At 61.8% G+C, this 17,062-nt stretch overlaps 3 protein-coding genes across 7 annotated transcripts; 2 read left to right on the plus strand and 1 right to left on the minus strand.

Moving 5' to 3' along the window:
* Positions 1 to 508: 508 nt before the first annotated feature.
* CNIH2 (cornichon family AMPA receptor auxiliary protein 2) lies at positions 509 to 6,384 on the plus strand (the record flags this gene model as incomplete). Of its 2 annotated transcripts, none has more annotated exons than XM_081239611.1 (6): positions 509 to 589; positions 4,422 to 4,490; positions 4,934 to 4,981; positions 5,218 to 5,330; positions 5,432 to 5,575; positions 5,740 to 6,384. In XM_081239611.1, the coding sequence occupies 6 exons, from the start codon at positions 509 to 511 to the stop codon at positions 5,765 to 5,767; spliced, it is 483 nt and encodes a 160-aa protein (XP_081095737.1). In that variant the 3' UTR covers positions 5,768 to 6,384. The 2 variants fall into 2 exon arrangements, with proteins under 2 accessions (XP_081095737.1, XP_081095738.1); XM_081239612.1 differs by having other exon boundaries at positions 534 to 589; positions 4,313 to 4,490.
* A 392-nt stretch (positions 6,385 to 6,776) lies between these two features.
* YIF1A (Yip1 interacting factor homolog A, membrane trafficking protein) lies at positions 6,777 to 10,910 on the minus strand. 4 transcript variants are annotated; one of them, XM_081239640.1, is made up of 8 exons: positions 10,709 to 10,910; positions 9,805 to 10,016; positions 9,536 to 9,640; positions 9,323 to 9,401; positions 7,940 to 7,997; positions 7,614 to 7,769; positions 7,073 to 7,166; positions 6,777 to 7,003 (listed from the first exon to the last, which is right to left on the minus strand). In XM_081239640.1, exons 1-8 carry the CDS (start codon positions 10,737 to 10,739, stop codon positions 6,833 to 6,835), a joined length of 906 nt encoding a protein of 301 aa, XP_081095766.1. In that variant the 5' UTR covers positions 10,740 to 10,910; the 3' UTR covers positions 6,777 to 6,832. The 4 variants fall into 4 exon arrangements, with proteins under 4 accessions (XP_081095766.1, XP_081095767.1, XP_081095768.1 ...); XM_081239641.1 differs by having other exon boundaries at positions 6,777 to 6,979; positions 10,709 to 10,907; XM_081239642.1 differs by lacking the exon at positions 7,614 to 7,769.
* Positions 10,911 to 13,303: 2,393 nt separating this feature from the next.
* Positions 13,304 to 17,062, plus strand: TMEM151A (transmembrane protein 151A; the record flags this gene model as incomplete). Its single annotated transcript, XM_081239860.1, has 2 exons — positions 13,304 to 13,484; positions 15,731 to 17,062. The coding sequence occupies exons 1-2, from the start codon at positions 13,407 to 13,409 to the stop codon at positions 17,060 to 17,062; spliced, it is 1,410 nt and encodes a 469-aa protein (XP_081095986.1). The 5' UTR covers positions 13,304 to 13,406.

Consider the following 17,062-nt stretch of genomic DNA (forward strand, 5'->3'; position numbering starts at 1 on the left):
GGGGTGCGGGCACCCGTCCGAGTGGACCGAGTGTGGCAGTGGTGGGCTCGTTGTGTGACGTGGGGGTGGGGGTGGGGGGTTATGCCAGGGATGTGCGCCCATGCTTACGTGTCCCTGAGGTTGGGGCGGGGGTGGCGCCCTGGCCGCGCTGGCGGAGGGGCGCACAGAGACCCAGCCCCGCCCGCCCGAGGCTGCTCGCACGGCGGCCCCGCCCCCGGCTCCGCCCCGCCGGCTTCGCGGGCTGGAGAGCGAGGGAGCCGCGGGCGAGGGATCGCAGGATGAGCGATTGGGGCCCGGGCAGCCGGCAGCGGACGCGCCCCCCGAGCCCACCGGCCCGCGCCCCACGGCCCCGCGGCCCCGATCCCGGCCGCGCCGGCCGCGTCCCCCGAGCCCGCGCCCGAGCCCTGCGGGCCATGCCCGGCCGGCCCTAAGCGCGGGCCGGGGGGGCGTCCCCTTGCGCCCGGGCCCCGCGCTGGCGCCCCCCGGGCCGCCGCCCGGCGCGGGGGCCATGGCGTTCACCTTCGCCGCGTTCTGCTACATGCTCACCCTGGTGCTGTGCGCCTCTCTCATCTTCTTTGTCATCTGGCACGTAAGGCCGGGCTGGGGCTGGGGCTGGGGCTGGGGTCGGAGTGGGGGCAGGGGGCGCTGGGAGCAGGAGGGGGACGGACGGATGGTCTCAGGGCCCGGAGAAACTTGGAGCCTCCTCTCCGCTATCCCCCATCAGTCGGCTACTGTTCGCCCCATAAACACCCCCATCATCGGCTTCCTTCCCGGGCCCCCCCCCCTTTCTCCGCCGCCCCCGACTGTCTGTGGGTATGTCAGTCGGTCTCTGACCCCCCTCCCCTGCCCCATGGCAGCCTTGGGGTGTGGGGCGGAATTCTGGGATTCTTGTTCCTTTCCCTCCTATTTCCCCACCCCCCAACCCCCGCCATCTAGTCGCCCCCGTTTGTCCGTCGGGCAGTTTGTCTGTCTACTCTCCCCACCCCCTTTGTGGGTTTTTCCAGCCAGAGTGATGGAGCCAGTTGCTATGGCAACTGCATCTGTTTACAGGACCCACAGACCGCAGAGCCCATTAACCCTTTCCATTCCCGCCCCCCACCCCCACTCCCTGACCCAGCAGTGATTGGCTCTAAGCAGCCCCAGAGACCTAACCCCGACCACCAGCTCACCTTGGGTTTCCCTACCCCCTCCTGTTCGGGCTTCCCCCCCACTAGGTTTCCTCCCCACTTTCCAGCTTTCCTCCTCTTCCTGCCCCCACTTTCCTCTTTGTCTCCTGTTTCCTTTGGTCTGTCTCTCTCTCCAGCCTTGCCTCACACCTGGTTCTTCAAAACGTCCATTTCTTATCCCTTATCCTGATTGCCTACCTTTAGAGAGGGTCCCTCTCCCCCACTCTCTGGGGCCTTCTCAGTGGTCCCCTGCCTGTCTCCCTACTACTCACTACAGAGCTATCAATCAGCCTCCAGCTTATTTTTTGGGACCCTTGCCCCCCACCCCCTTTACTGCCCTCTCTTCTATGTCCCCTGAGGTTTCAGCCACCACCCTATCCCCTCCACACGGCCTGTGCATCTTGGCCCTGGCCCTCTCAGCTCAGCATCCTCTGCTTGTACGTCCAGCACACACCTCCCTGATCATCGCGTTATCCCCCACCGGTCTCTCTGTACCCGCTTCCTTCCTCTTCCTCCCCATTGCCTCACCTGCTTCTTTCTTGGTCTTCCCACTTCATCACTCCTTTCTTTTCCTGGGACCTGCTGCCTTCCTGCTCCGTGGTCCTCCCTGGCCCTTGATCAGTCTCTCCCTTCATCATCCCCTGCTGTCCCCTTGCTGTCTGTCTCTTTTACATCAGGATTCCATGGACTCTGACTGCGCCCCTTCTGTGTGAGGAGTGAGCCCCCATAGACACCTTCAGACACACACACCCCATCTGCAGCCCTCTCTCTTTTTGGGTCTCTCAGTTGCTTTTTCTTTTCTCTGCCCCCTTGTCTGTTTCTCTTTCCCTTCCTCCATCTCCCCTAGGTCCATCTTGGTCTCTCTGAGCCTCCTGTCTCATCCCAGGGCCTTGGACAATCCTGTGGGGTGGTGGCAGGAGGGCTGGAGTCCTGAGGACTGGAAGGAATTGAGAGTCACGGGCTGGGCACACAGAGCTAACCAGCTCCTGGGAGGAAGGCTCCTGGAATTCAAGAAGCCCCTTTTTGGGCCCCTCCCCACCCAGAGGCCTCCAACAGCCTCTGTGGGGGTCCCTGTCCTCAGGGGATGCTCAGAGCAGACCTCCATCCAACACACCTGTGTCGATGCTCCTGAGAACCAGGCTCTGGGCGGCTTTGGGAGAGACAAGGATGAATAAGACTCAGGCTTCGCCCTTCTGGGGCTCCCAGGCTGGGAGAGAGGGCCCAAGTGCTCTCAAAAAAAATACTCGTTGAGTACCGACTACGTGTCAGGCACTGTGTTCCCTCAGCTGTTTAGCTGGACGATCATAGCAAGTCTCTTGTCCTGAGTCTGTTTCCTCATCGGTAAAGTGGGCTTGTTGTATATACAGCAGAGTGTATATAAGCCCAGAGCAAGGCTTGCCAAGGGGTGTGCGGGTGGGGAGAGGAGGTGTGGTCCTCAATCCAAATTGGTAAGAACTAGATAGAACCTTCCAGGGCAGGACCCCAGATCCCACCGCAGACCCTGAGCCTAGGCCCCACTGGTCGCTAGGCAACCCTGGTGGGGAGTGACGCGTGTCTGCTGTCACCGTGGGGGATTGTTTGTTCCAGGGGGCTGAGTCAGCGCCAGGCAGCCTGGGGGGGTGGGAGGTGCAACACTCGCTGCCTGCTGGTGGTGCCAGCTCTGGGACAGACAGACGGCACCCTTCCGCTCCCTGCTGGACCCTGTTGCTGTGCCTGACAGGCAGGCGGCTGCCCAGAGTCAATGGGGAGTTGGTGGGGCTGCTCCAGATGGGCCCAGCTCCCTCCAGGAAGCCCGTGTTCTCTCCCTTCGAGCCTTAAGGGGTCCGGGATGCTTGGGGGTGGTGGGCCCGCTGCCTCATCCTAGGGCTGGTGCTCAGGGGAGGGGACTCCAGAAGGCTCCTCTGCCAGCCTTCCTCCCATGCCAGCTCCCCCCCAGGTCTGCCCCATCATCCTCTCAAACACCTGCTCCCCCCAAGTGTTTCCCATCCCAGTGAGGACAGTGCCGTCCACCAGATGCCCCGACACCCAAAGTCACCTTGGGCCCCTTTGCCTCCACTTCACCGCCATTCAAGCCCTCTGGCTTCTGGCTTCTAAATAGCTCTGGAATCCATCCCCACCTCTCCATCCCCACTGTCCCTCTCTTCACTCAGATCACCACACCTCCCCCCCGAGCCCCAGCCGCAACACTCCAATAGTCCCCTGACTGGTCTGGCCTGAGTGTAGTAAAGTGGTTAAAATTTTAACTCTGGAATCTAACGGGTTTAGAAACCTGGCTTGCCACTAACTAGCTATGTGGCCTTGGACAAGTCATTTAATCTATCTGTTTCCTCATCTGCAAAACGGAAGTGATAATACTAGCACCTACGTCATCAGGTTGTTGCAAGCATCAAACGAGTTAACAAACATAAAGCCCGTTGGCATGGAGGAAGCATCATGTATGTCTGGGCTGGGACCGTTAGCCAGTTTGTGCTTCCTGTTCGGTCAACCCTAAAACATCATCCTAACCACCCCGCTTTGCTGCTTTATACCCCTCGATGGCTCGCTCCCCTTTACTTCTTTGTTGAAGTCCAAACATCTGGTCCTGCCTCACAAGGCACCCATGTCTGGCGCTGCTGACCTCTCCAGCCCATCTTTCACCATTCCCGTCTTTCTTCCCGCTCGCCTCACGCTTTCACTTTAGCCATATAGAACCTGCAGGCTTCCTAAATGTTCCTTGTTCTTTCAACCCTCTGCCTTTGTACCTGCTGTTCCTGCTGTTCAGACTGCCTTTCCCGCATTCGTTCACCAGACAAACACCTACTCAAGAGTCCAGCCTGAACTCCCCATCCCCACCCCACACTGGATCAGGCACCCGACCCAGGTTCTTCCTGCACTCCACAGCCCTGATCACCCTGGATGTAGTTCACAGTTTTTCTCCCAAGTCTGGGGTTCCTCCCGGGTAGGGGCTGTGTCCCAGGCTTCTGGGACCCCAGTGTTCAGCACAGGGCCCAGCGGAGAAGACACTATCTCTTGGGATGTTTTGGATGGAGGTGTAGTGGACATGTCCTGAACTGGGCATCAGCACACTAGAGTTCCATTCCAAATTGTTGTGTGACCTTGGGCCAGGCCCCACCCCTCTCTGGGCCTCAGTTTCTCCACCTTTGCAGCACGTCCCATCTGGTCCGATCCCCATGTGTGAATCTTATGCCACAGAAGAATGCGTGGGGGGCCATAAGCTGCTGCCCCAACCCTGACGGGCACACGCCCCTCCCCCAGATCATAGCCTTTGACGAGCTGCGGACCGACTTCAAGAACCCCATCGACCAGGGGAACCCAGCGCGGGCAGTAAGTGATACATGTGCTGTGCCGAGGTGTGTCCGTCCGTCCGTCTTGCCATGTGTCGCGGGTGGAGGACGGCGGGGGGACAGGAAGACGGAGGTAGAGGGGACGGTGGCCGTGCCCCTTCCTCTGCCTTGTCCCCGCCCCCAGCAAACACCTGGCTCCGGCTCAGGGCTCGGGTTCCTCCTGGCGGGGCAGCCGTTGCCAGGCTCTGGGCCGTTGCTGTGGAGACGCGGGTGAAGATCCCTCCATGGTGACGGTCGCTATGGGGACGGCGCGGCTGCTTTGCTGCCGCGCCGCCGGAAACGCCGCAGAGCCTGCTCTGGCGCCCCCTGGCGGCCACGTGCAGGGAGTGGAGGGGCGTGGGAGAGGGGCGTGGGAGGGTGGCGGGGCGCCCCCAGTGCCCGCTCCTTCACCTCCACCATTGCGGTCTTTTCCTCTCCCTACAGCGCGAGCGTTTAAAAAACATCGAACGCATCTGCTGCCTCCTGAGGAAGGTCAGTGTCAGGGCTAGGGGCAGGAGGCTCCTAGCCGAGCTCAGCGCCACTGTAACCCAGAGCCGGGCCTTCCCCCTCTGCGGCCTGTTTGATCTGCTCTGCCACGTGGGAGGGAGTGGGAGGCTAGAAGCCCTTTCAGTCCCCAGAGGTGATGGTGGGTGGGCACCTCCCAAGTGCCCCTGAAGCCTGGATCTGTCCTAGCACCTGGCCGCTGACCTCTCACCCTCACTCCCCAGCTGGTGGTCCCAGAATACTCCATCCACGGCCTCTTCTGTCTGATGTTTCTGTGTGCAGCAGAGTGGGTGACCCTGGGCCTCAACATCCCCCTCCTCTTCTACCACCTCTGGAGGTGAGGGTAGCAGCTGCCTTCGGGAGGGTGAGATGGGAGAGCGGGGCAGGATGTGGGTAGGAGCCTTGAGGGTGGGCACTCAGGCCCCTCCCTCCCCCCAGGTACTTCCACCGTCCTGCGGATGGCTCTGAGGTCATGTACGACGCGGTCTCCATCATGAATGCTGACATCCTCAACTACTGCCAGAAGGAGTCCTGGTGCAAACTCGCCTTCTACCTGCTCTCCTTCTTCTATTACCTGTACAGGTGAGGTCCTGCCCATGGCGCTCAGAAGTCCAATCCCAGGAATGGCTGGGCCCCAAGTTCCTGCCCTTGGCCCTTGATGACTGAGGGCAACCTAGGGCGCGACAGGGCTGGTGGCCAGCAGCGGGCATGCTCGCGACTTGGCTCACTGCCTTGTCTTCCCACAGTATGGTTTATACGTTGGTGAGTTTCTAAGGGGGAAGCCGGCCAGGGAGCGAGCCCAGAACGGACCGGACGCCTGTGCACCCCCAGCCCTGCCCCTGGGCCGCAGAGGCCTCAGCCCTGGGGAGGGAGGGGGCACTGGTGCCCCCAGCCTCCTCTCCCCCACCCCCAAACTGCTGCTGCGGGGACTTCCCGCCTTCAGAGCCCCCTCCCCTTGGACTAGGGCTGGGCAGAGCTCTAAATAGGGGCAGGAGCCCCTCTGCCAGCCTGTGGGCATGGCAGTCAGTCCTGGAAGGGGCGGCACCTCCGGCCTTGTCCACTTCAGAGGGCACCTAGGCCCTGCCACGGGGCAGGGCTTGACCCTGGAAGTTCTGGGCCGCCCCCTCCACCCACCCCCGCCCTGGGGCTCCCCCTGCAGGTGGGGCGGTACCCACACCGGGAATGAGCAGGCTCAGCAGGGGGGCAGCCCCACCCCTAGTCTGCCCTCCCCCCTCCCCCAGGCTTTCTCTCCAGACCCCTCCCTGTCCCCCCTTGCCCCAAGCCCAGCCACCCTGTCTCTTGGACCTATTTTCTATGTTGCCTGGAGGAGTCCAGCACCCCCTCCCCGGCCATTTGTGACAAAATATGAATAAACTACTGCAAACACGTGGGCCCCAGTTCTGCTCCTAAAATGCTTAAAGAGGAGATGGGGGGAAAGGGCCTGCATAGGGGGCAGTCCTGAGCTAAATCCTTAGCACAGCTGGCCTCAAGCCACTGGCCTACAGACCCCACTAGCGACCTCCTCAGATGGATCAGAGGCCTTTGAGGTCTCCTTAGCAGCTGCCCACTTCCATCCTCACTTTCTCAGCCACAGATAAACAACTATTTCTGCTGAAACACTTCCATCTGCCTTCCGAGGCAGCATCAAGGCCACCAACTCCAGGGAGCCCTCCCTGGATCCCCCTCCTTCGAGAAAGCCCAAGCCTGGTCCCCTGGGCAATGCAAAGGCCCAGAAGTGTTGGCAAATCCCCCCATAAGCCCCAGAAACAAGGCTCAAACGAAATCAAGGAAACCAAATCTTCAACGTATGGAAAAATCAGTGCCAGTGGGGACCGGGGGTCACCGGACCAGGTGGAAGGTCAGCCAGTATATCATGAGGGGCTGAAAGGCTGCAGCTCCCAGAGTCAGGTAGAGCTGGAGACGTTGCCGGGGGGCCGGGCCCCCCACGCTGTCGGGGCCCAGGGCTGCTGTTTGCAAAGAGCGCGCCTGGAATAAAGGAGAGAGCTGAAGCTGGGCCGGGAAGGGGGAGCTTGTCCCCAGCTCCGACCCCAGGAGAAGAGGAGCCAGCCCCAGACTCACGATGAAGTACATCAGCGCGGATGAAGTCCAGGCCAGCGCCACGTAGTAGCCATCGCTGCCGAAGAGCAGGCCCGTGAGAACACTGAGGATCATCCTGCAGCGGGCAGGGGTGGGGGAGGGAGGAAGAGAAGGCTGGAGACCTCCCAAGGGTCCAGGCCTGAGACTGCCCCAGAGCCCAGCCTAGACCCCACCTACCATCACCAGGGCCCTTTACCCCCAACCTGTCCCCCCAGGGACCTAGACTCCAAATGAATTGGGAGGGCCAGGACTCAGCCCTAGGACCTGGAGCTGAGACCCCCGTCACTACCCCAGCTCACCCCTCTCCCCTGTGCTCCCAGGGTGACTCTCAACACACTCCTGACCTCCTGAGCAACACTGAGCCGGCCCTGAGGAGGCTGCTGAAAACAGGTGCTCCCTCTAGTAGAGGAGCGAGAGGGGGTCCAGGGTCACAGTTCGAGGCTGTAGCTATGCAGGCCGGGAACCCAGAGCGGTAGGCACCCCCGACCCAGGCGAGCCTCCCGCTCGGCCCACAGGTGCTCACCCCACGTATTTGTAGCCGCTGTAGGCCAGCAGGTGGAAGGTGCTCAGGTCGCTGCGCACGGCGGCCAGGTAGAAGCCCAGGAGCAGAGCTAGCACCTCCATCACAACCCACGCCAGTGCCGTGCTTGCACACAGGCCCAGCACCTCTGGGGAGAACCTGTGGCCGTGTGGGGGTGGGGTGAGGGGAGCCCCAAACCAGCCATCCCGTGGCAGGTGCAAGACTGGGGGCACCGGTGGACTTGGGAGCTGGCACAAATCCCCTAGGGAGGTGAGGAGAGGAGTCAGGAGTGGGGAAGTGGTGGGAATGCGGAAGGGGTTGGCACTGACCTTTTCTGAATGCCCAGCGCCATCCCAGCCAGCAGCACGTAGGTGATGAAGGCCATTGCTGCCAAGAGCCAGAGAGATGCCATCAGCCTGGTTTCCTCAGCCAGGGCCACCCCCCACTAGGTATTCAGAGCCACTGACACCCCCGTACTTCCTTCCCTGCATATCCCAACATGCTCGACCTCCACACTCAGCTCCCCAGTGCGCTGCCTGGGATGCCTTTTCCTGCTCAGCCCTCTCCCACTGTGTAAATGCTACCTGACCCTTCTCTCAGGACCACGAAGCCACCTCCTTCCCCGTCCCTGTACTAGGAAACTCACCAAAGTTTCCTGCTGTGTCTCAGAAACTACATCACAGGCCAGAGTCACCTCTGCTATTTTCACAAAAGCTCAGACGGCAGCTGGGTTTTCACAGCAATTTCAACTTCTCAGTCCTGTCCTCTGCCCCCTTCAAGCACCAGAACTGATGTGCCCACAAGAGGGCACAGTGTCTGGAGACGGCAAACCAACTCTACCACCTATAAGCTGTGTATCCTCCAAGATACTCAACTCTCTCTGAGCCTTGGCTTCAACGTGTAAAACAGGGGTGGCAGTTCCTGCCTTACACAGTGACTATGAGAGGGAAACAAAATGAAGGGGGGGAAGAAGAACCTGTGTCTCTCCCAGGGCAACTGAGCTGTTTGGCTGCCCTCCTGGTAGCCCTTCTGAGGGCTGGCCCGGGCATACTCACCCCTCCTCCAGCGTGTCCACCAGGGGCCTCGCCTTGTGCAGGCCCCAGGACAGAGAGAAGTCAGATGCAGAGTCTGCCAGCCACTGCACAGTGTGGGCGGCCTGACCCATGCCATGTAGACAGGCAGTTGTGGGAACCCAGAAGGGAGTGACCACCTCCTCAAAGAAGGGGATACTGAAGCAGGCCTTGGAGGACAAGTAATAACAGTGATAACAGCTAATATTTACTGCGTGCTTCCTGTGTGCCACGTGCTGGCTGAGCACACACATCCCTTCGCTGAATTTCCACAACAGTCCTCTGTGGTACGAACTGTTGTTATTCCAGTTTTTCAGGAGCATGAAAGTAGCCACCTGAGGTCCCACAGCTGGAAGTTGCAGGGCCAGGTCTAAACCCAAGGCTCCAGGCTGGGGAGGGACATGGTCTAAGTCAAGTGGCAGGAAGGTCTCAAAGGGGAGTACCCTGAGAGCACACCCAGGAAGCTGCTTACTGGTCACCCCACTCTGCCTACCTGGTCTACCTGGCATCTAGGGACACCACAAAAGCCACACACAAAAGCACCAAGAGCAGAAGCTGAACCAACACACGAGCCTCTCTCTTCTCGTTGGCGCCTCAAGGCACAAGTCCCCCCGTAACTCCTAGCCCAGGTCAAAGACTCACTGGGGATATACAGGTCGGGGGCGTTGAGGTCTTGCCGCGGGGGCAAAGGCACATCACGACTGTACTGTACTTCCCAGTTCTGGTGATGGCAGCAGCAGCCAGGTTAGGAGGAAAAGACGAGAGGAAAGAAGGGGGTTGAGATCTGGGGGCCAGACTCTGGGGCAGGATGAGGGAGGCAAGGGGGTCCACCAGCTCAGCTGGTAGGCAGCTCACCTGGTGTGTGTAGGGGAAGACCAGTAGCCCTAGCTTCTTGGCCACATAGGCTGTGTCCACAGCGAAAAAATACTTGAGTTTGTTCACAGACACAAAACGGTGCAGCTGGGAGGGGAGAGAGGAGGCTGTGGGCAAGCTGTACCCCAAACCTCAGGGTGCTCCTCTATGTGCTCCTTCCCTGAGGGCTGCTGTGAGGATTAGGTGGGATCCCGTGATGCCCCAGCCCTGGCCAGAAATCCTGCCACCCTTGCCCTGGGGGTGGGCCACACCTCCTTGTGCACCATGTCCTTCCCATGGGATGCGATGGAGCCGCCATAGGCCATAGCCATGTTGGCCACTGGGTCCCCAATCAAGTGGTTGACATTGAAGGCCACGTCGGCTCCTGGGGCTGGGTATCCCCCCGGCTGGCTGGAGTAACCACCGCTTGTGTCATCGAAGAGAGGAGGGGGATCCGGAGCTGCCCGGGCCCTGTGCTTGGAGCCTGTGGGTTTGTAGGTACCAGAGTAGGTGACAGGAATACCAAGCATGAGCCCAAACCACTGCCCCTTCCGCAGGCTGGGCAGCCCTGTATGGGTCCTGGGAGCACCAAGCAATCAGTGAGGGAAACTAGCTGGACGAGGAGTAGCTGACCCAGGAAGAACTTTGGTGAGGGATCCTTCTGGAGAGGTGCTAAATGTGGGCAAAGAAAGAGCTGAGGCAGCCCCTGGAAGTGGTTGCCCGTCTGAGGGTTCCTGGGGGCCTCCTCAAGGGGACTGATTTCTGAACTGAGACTTGGAGACTGAGTTTGCTAGGTGAAGACAATTGGCAGGGAATCCCCGCGTGAACAAGGGTGGGAAAGGCGACGGCTGGGTACGCGGAGGCCCTGGGCAGTGGTGAGAAACCCTGCCAGGGTCATGACAGGGAAAGGAAGTTTGGGAGGCAAACCCCATTCATGCCCGAGTCGGGCACGGGGATCCCAGCAGTGCTGTCAACGCCCGGTCTGATCTCAGGTTTGGGCCGAGAGGGCGAAGTCCAGGACGCGTTGCACAGTCTCACGGGTCAGGAATCCGAATGACATTCGCCGCCCTGGGCAGCAGTCACGGCCGCCCCTCTCCCTCAGGGTGAGCGGGCCGCGCAGCCGACACTCCTCGGGCCGATCGGCCCGCGCCCCCGCCCACCCCACGCCCCACGCACCGTGGGCTCCGTAGCCCGAGTGATAAGCCATGGCCCCGACGCTCGCTCTCTCCGAGGGCCCGCTGCGTCGCCTCGTGGTACGAATACTAGTGAGGCAGCTGCTTCGTTTCTTAGGAACCGACCGAGGTTACCGAGCAGCCAGACACGTCCCCGTCTTGTCCGACGACAGCAGCATGTCCTCAGCGTCATCCTCTGCCGCCTGCCATTGGCTCCTCGGCGGCGCCGGCTCGCCCATCCCCTCTCCCAGTTGGTTACTGGCGTGCCCTCGCCGAAGCGGATTCGGCAGTAATCAACTTCCGGGCGGGGGGAATAGGCGGAGCAACTTGAGGCGCTCTCGGATTGGATAGTGCGGTTGTTAGTTCGCGGCGGAGCAGCCAATAGAAGGGTCAAGGTAGGAGGAGGTTGAGAAGTATTTCCGCGCCTGCGCACTGGAGCACTTGACGCTCTACCTGCCACGACTACAGCAGGAGACTCGGCGGAGGCTGGCGGGGGCTGGAGTCCGGGAATGAAGTTTCGCTCGCGGGACGTACTCCAAGAGGGAGTGGGACGGTGGGGCTATGACCAAGCCCTATCCCTCGGGGCTCTTTCCCCTCCTTCTCAATGCTAGCTTTCCTTCCCCGTCCTCCATACTTCCCCCAGTACTGGCGCGGAGCCCGGGCAGCCGGGGCGGGGGTGGGGTGGGGTGCTGGTAGGAGCCCGGGCCGAGCAGTGACTGCGCAGCCCAGCGAGCTCCGGGATGCTGACTCCTCCTCCCGCCTCCCACCACTCGTTTCCGCGCGGGTGCTGTCCGCTGTCTGGTGCTGAAATTCCCTACCGCCACTGCCGCCATCCTGCAGGCTCCGAGGGCCTGGGCTCTACACAGACACACACACACACACACACACACACACACACACACTACATGTTTTGAAAAACCGAGGTCACACACACACACACACATTACATGTATTGAAAAACCGAGGTCCGGGTCCGAAGTCCCAGAAATTGGGTGGTAGTAAATTGGGTGGTAATAGTTGGGATAGGATCCTGCACCAGGCTTGTCCCGTCGACTCTCCCGTGCTCCAGATGATTTGTGGGTGGAGGTGTGCCGATTCGCCTCCTGAAGCTGTGGTTGCAACTCCTGAGTCATTGCCAGCCCTTCAGTCATCTCGAAGTGAGACCCCCCAAGCCTCACTCATGACCTCAGGGGCTCCTTTCTCTCCACCTTTCTCTCATTCCCACCTTCCCCGGAGACAGTCTTCGGGGCCTCCCTTCACACAGACCTCCAGCCACCACTTTCTACAGAGCAAGATCAGGTCCTCTTCGACCTGCCTCTAGTTAGCTACCCAGTGTCCAGTTACACCAGGTGACCTTCCTGCTCTCCGAACTCAATCCACGTGGTCCAGTTGCAGTGCCTTTGCCCAGAAGTCCCCTCCACCTGGGATGCCCTCATATCCACTTGTCCGAAACCTAATTATCCTTTAAGAGTCAGTTCAACTTGTGCCTCTCAGAGAGACAGAGGGAAGAGTCCTGGCTTGGGACGGAGGCCGGAGGCCAGGCTTTAGGCTCCCTCTGGGTGCAGTAGTTTGCCCTGGATGTAAATTCCATGAGGACAGGGCCTGTGTCATTCTCCACTTCTACACTTGTCTTCACGATGCTTGTGAATGCTTCACAGTACTTGCATATAGAAGACACCTAATAAACATCTGCGCCTAATAATTTTTTTTTTAATGGATGAAACTCTGGTTCAGTCCTTTTTTCTCTCTACCGTTTCGGTTACTTCATCTTTAAATGGGTAGGGGTGTTGAACAGAATGGTCTCTGAGTTGCTCTTTGGGAAAAAAAAAATTCACAAAACAAACCCCACCTAGCATTGCAGCTCCCTATGTCCCACCAACTGATTGTCTACCTTGGGGGCTAGGCCCTGGCCCAGGGGCAGATGTGAAGGTCTGAGGCCCCTGAGGGTCAGAGAGCAGCACTGGGGCCACCAGTACCTGGGAGGGGGTCCTCTCATGTGGGACAAATCCCACTCGCCTGTACAGCATGATGAATGTGCATTGAATCCAGCACCTTTCCATCCCCATTTCTCCGGTGGGAAAATTGAGGTTGGGGGTGAAGGGTGCCAACTCAAGATCACAAAGCCTAGGGCCCCGGTGTCCTGGCCTTCTGCTTGCCTGCTCTAAGTGGAGCCCAGCTCCTCTGTCCAGCTAACGAGGCTCACCACAGCCTTCAGGGCTGTAACTGCCCCCTCCACCACCACAAGCGAGGCTTCAGGGGTGGGGTCTGGGTGAGCTCAGGCCTGGGTCTACTCAGAGATAGGACCCCGCGGGTACCCACTCTCTTCGAGATTCATTTTACAGCAAGGGAGGCTCAGGCCCCAGAGAGCAAGGACTCGTCCAAGGTCGCAAGCTCGATCGCGGCAGGAAGGGAACCCAGGCGTCCGTCCGCCCAGCCTGGGCTTCTCAGGGGCGGGGGCAGCACCCGCGGTGCCAGGCGCTGCCGGCGGCGCAGAGGGTGCCGCGGGGGCGGGGTCAGCGGAGGGCGGGGCGCCGGGCACCGCGGCTGCCAACGCCTCCGCCGCGCTCAGGGTCTATCTCCGCGCACTCCCTCCGCGGCCACTGAGCCGAGCGGACGCCCACTGGGGCCGCGCCGCAGCCCTCCGCGCTCCCCCCTATCATGCCCCGGGCCCGGGCGGGGGCCGCCCAAGCAGCCAGGACACCATGCCCGAGGGCGGCGGTGGCGGCGACGGCGGGGAGGTGCCCGCGCTCATCCCGGACGGCGAGCCGCTGCGGGAGGAGGTACCGGCTCTGTGTGGTGGGGGCCGGAGCCGGGGCTGGAGCGGGAAGAGGGGGACAAGGGAAGGGGCGACCCCCGAGGCGGGGGCTGAGGAGGGAAGTCCGGAGACCCTGTGGCCAATGACGTCACTGGGGTATCCTGCGTCCTGCAAGAGGTCCTGGGACCTAGGGGCCCACGTAGGGGTAGGGGTGGGGTTGGCTGGGAAGGGGTATGGGGGCAACTCCCGCCCCCGACGCCCCCTCATCCCGCCTCGCCTTCCTGTGACGTCAGCACCTGGCCCCTGCGCGGCCCCATTCTGCAGCGCTGCCCCTCACCCCCAGAGCCCCGGGGTCAGGCCCCCAGACACTCACGAGGTGCCTGGGCGGCGACTGCAATGCAGCAGTGGTAGCGGGGACTCGGGGAGCGGGGAGCAGAGGGAGGAGGGGAAAGAGGGAGGGAGGTGGCCTCTGGTACCCCTTCTCCCTCTCCCTGAGGTGAGGCCCCAGGGCCCATCCTGCTGGTTGGGACCCTCAGAATGGCCCCTCCTCAGTCCTAGCCAGGAAGAGGGTCTGCAGGGCTGTAGGGCCCAGTGTGGGGTGTTGGGGGTGGTGGGTGGTGAGTAGATCTCTGTGTGTGTTTCGGTGGACAGAGGGTGCTTGTGGGTGTGTGAATGTCAGTGCGTGCTCCGCACACCTTGAATGGGATATACGCGCCCTATAGTCAGGCGAGGGTCTGGTGGGTCCCTTGGCTTGGGTGAAATGCTCACGTGTGAGTGCATGTGAGTGTCTCGTCCTGCGGTGTGTGGGTCTCTCCCGGTAGAGTCTGTAGGGTGTGGGTGTCAGGTCGCAGTAGGGGTGGGGGCATGTGCACCGTGGTAGGTAAGGGGCTGCCGTGTCCCTGCGCTTCAGTGAATGTGTAACATTTATGTGCATCTGTGTGTCCTGTAGTGGGTGGGTTGGGGGAGGGGATGCGTGTGCACCTGTGCGCCAAGTTACAGTGGGGGAGGGGGGTTGCGCCCTGGGCTCTGGTGAGGGTCTGCTGCGTACTGGATAGACAGGCAGAGGTCACATTCCCGGTGGGGGGTTCTTCCGTGAACTTGGGGTGGGGTGGGGTGGGGGTCGCGGATGAGGTTAGGTGCATCCCGCTGGCCCCGCAGGTCAGGGTAGTGGTATGCCTCTGTGGTGGGCGGCTGCTCTGGGCTGGGGTGGGGACAGTTCCTCTCCTCCTGGGTTTCTCACAGCCTGGTGGGGGTGGGACTGTGGGGGAAAAGGTGGCCCCTTAACCCCACCCCCCACCCCGCTGCTTCCTCCAGACCACGTCTTCCTTCTCCCCCTTTTCACCCCTTCTCTCTTCCCCCTTCTCTCTCCTTAGGCACCTGGGGATGAGGCGGGAGCCAGGCTGGCAGCCCGGGCCAGGGAGTGGTCCCTGCTGCCCAGCAGCTGTGTCCCGCCCCCCCTCAGCACAGATGGGGAGTGGAGGACGGCACTCCATCTGCTCCCCCCCACCACCGCCCAGACTCACACCTCTCCCTCTCTTCCTCTTTCTCCTTTACTTGAAAGCCTCGCCCAAGTCTCCTGCTGTTTCTAGCGAGACCAAGGGACCAGAGGGAGTTGCGGGGTAACGGTAATAGTATTTATTCCCATGGCCAGACCCTGTGCTAAAATCTTCACACATTATGGTCTCGTTGAATCCTCACAACAACCCCAGTTTACAGAGGAGGAAGTTGAGGTCCAGAGAGGATGAGGGAACTGCCCAAGTCATACAGTGAGTGGCGGAGCCAGCAGCCAATCCTGGGCTCCTAAGCCCATGCTCTTCACCCCTAGGACCCCTGCCACCCTGGCTTCCCACACCACCAGGTCCAGGAATCAGTGCCCAGAGAGGGCAGGGATATGGCCACGATCACACAGCAAATCGGGAGCAAAGTCAGGACCAGAGCTCAGTTTTCTCAGTGGCCAGTCGTGGGGGAGAGGGGGGTCCTCTCCTCTTTGGGCAGAGATGGGTCTGTTTTGTCCTACATGCCCCTGACTGAGAGATGACAGGGCACAGTGGAGGATAGGCTTGCGGCAGAGAGGCCTGGGTTTGAGCCCTGCTGCTCGACTGTCAGTTGGCTAGAAGGGTGAGGCCTGGAGCAAGTTGCCCCATCCCTCAGAGCCTCAGTTTCCTCCTCTGTAAAGCGGGGACACAGCACCACCTCCTTCAAGGGGCTTCCGCAGAGCAGCAGGCACAGCTGACGGCCGCGGGCTGACCCACGCCTCCCCTCTCTCTGCAGCAGCGGCCCCTGAAACAGTCCCTGGGGAGCTCCCTGTGTCGCGAGTCGCACTGGAAGTGCCTGCTTCTCACGCTGCTCATCCACGCCTGCGGCGCCGTGGTGGCCTGGTGTCGCCTGGCCACGGTGCCACGGCTGGTGCTGGGGCCCGAGGCGGCCCTGGCCCAGGGGGCTGGGGGCCCGCCACCCACCTACCCAGCCAGCCCCTGCTCGGATGGCTACCTGTACATCCCACTGGCCTTTGTCTCCCTCCTCTACCTCCTCTACCTGGCCGAGTGCTGGCACTGTCACGTGCGCTCCTGCCAGGCACCGCGCACCGACGCCAACACCGTGCTCGCCCTGATCCGCCGGCTGCAGCAGGCGCCGCCCTGCGTCTGGTGGAAGGCCACCAGCTACCACTACGTGCGGCGTACCCGCCAGATCACCCGCTACCGCAACGGCGACGCCTACACCACCACACAGGTCTACCACGAGAGGGCCGACAGCCGCTCGGCTCGGGGCGAGTTCGACTACTCGGCCCACGGCGTCCGCGACGTCTCCAAGGAGCTTGTGGGCCTGGCCGACCACGCGGCCACGCGGCTGCGCTTCACCAAGTGCTTCAGCTTCGGCAGCGCCGAGGCCGAGGCCTCGTACCTCACCCAGCGGGCCCGCTTCTTCAGCGCCAACGAGGGCCTGGATGACTACCTGGAGGCCCGGGAGGGCATGCACCTGAAGGACGTGGACTTCCGCGAGTCCCTCATGGTCTTCGCCGACCCTCGCAGCCCGCCGTGGTACGCGCGCGCCTGGGTCTTCTGGCTGGTGTCGGCGGCCACGCTGTCCTGGCCGCTGCGCGTTGTGGCGGCCTACGGCACGGCCCACGTGCACTACCAGGTGGAGAAGCTCTTCGGCGCCAGCTCGCCCGCGCCCGGGGCCGGGCCCGGCGGGCCCCCGCTCTCCCGTGTGGCCACGGTGGACTTCACCGAGCTCGAGTGGCACATCTGCTCCAACCGGCAGCTGGTGCCCAGCTACTCAGAGGCCGTGGTCATGGACGCCAGCTCGGGCGCCTACCTCCGTGGCTGCCAGCGCTGCCGCCGCTCCGTCAGCAGCAACTCGCTGCCCCCCGCCCGGCCCAGCGGGCCCCGCCTGCCTTTTAGCCGCAGCCGCCTCTCGCTGGGGGCCGGGGGCCGCGCCACACCGGGGGTCTTCCGAAGCCTAAGCGGGGGGCCGCTGGGGCGTCGTGGAGAGGACACGGAGCCCCTGGAAAGCCCACCGTGCTACGAGGACGCCCTTTACTTCCCGGTGCTCATCGTCCACGGTGACAGCGGCTGCCAGGGGGACGGGCAGGGTGCGCTCTGA

This window comes from Mesoplodon bidens (genome assembly GCF_964165515.1).
Source record: "Mesoplodon bidens genome assembly, chromosome: 7".
Taxonomy (NCBI): domain Eukaryota; kingdom Metazoa; phylum Chordata; class Mammalia; order Artiodactyla; family Ziphiidae; genus Mesoplodon; species Mesoplodon bidens.

What these genes read in the sequence shown, in the direction of transcription:
- YIF1A (XM_081239640.1), bottom strand. Translation starts at nt 10,739, where the DNA reads ATGGCTTATCACTCGGGCTACGGAGCCCACG. An exon ending in CTCGGGCTACGGAGCCCACG is followed by an intron (nt 10,017 to 10,708) that starts GTGCGTGGGGCG and finishes ACAAACCCACAG; the next exon opens with GCTCCAAGCACAGGGCCCGG. An exon ending in GCGCTGGGCATTCAGAAAAG is followed by an intron (nt 7,770 to 7,939) that starts GTCAGTGCCAAC and finishes ACACGGCCACAG; the next exon opens with GTTCTCCCCAGAGGTGCTGG.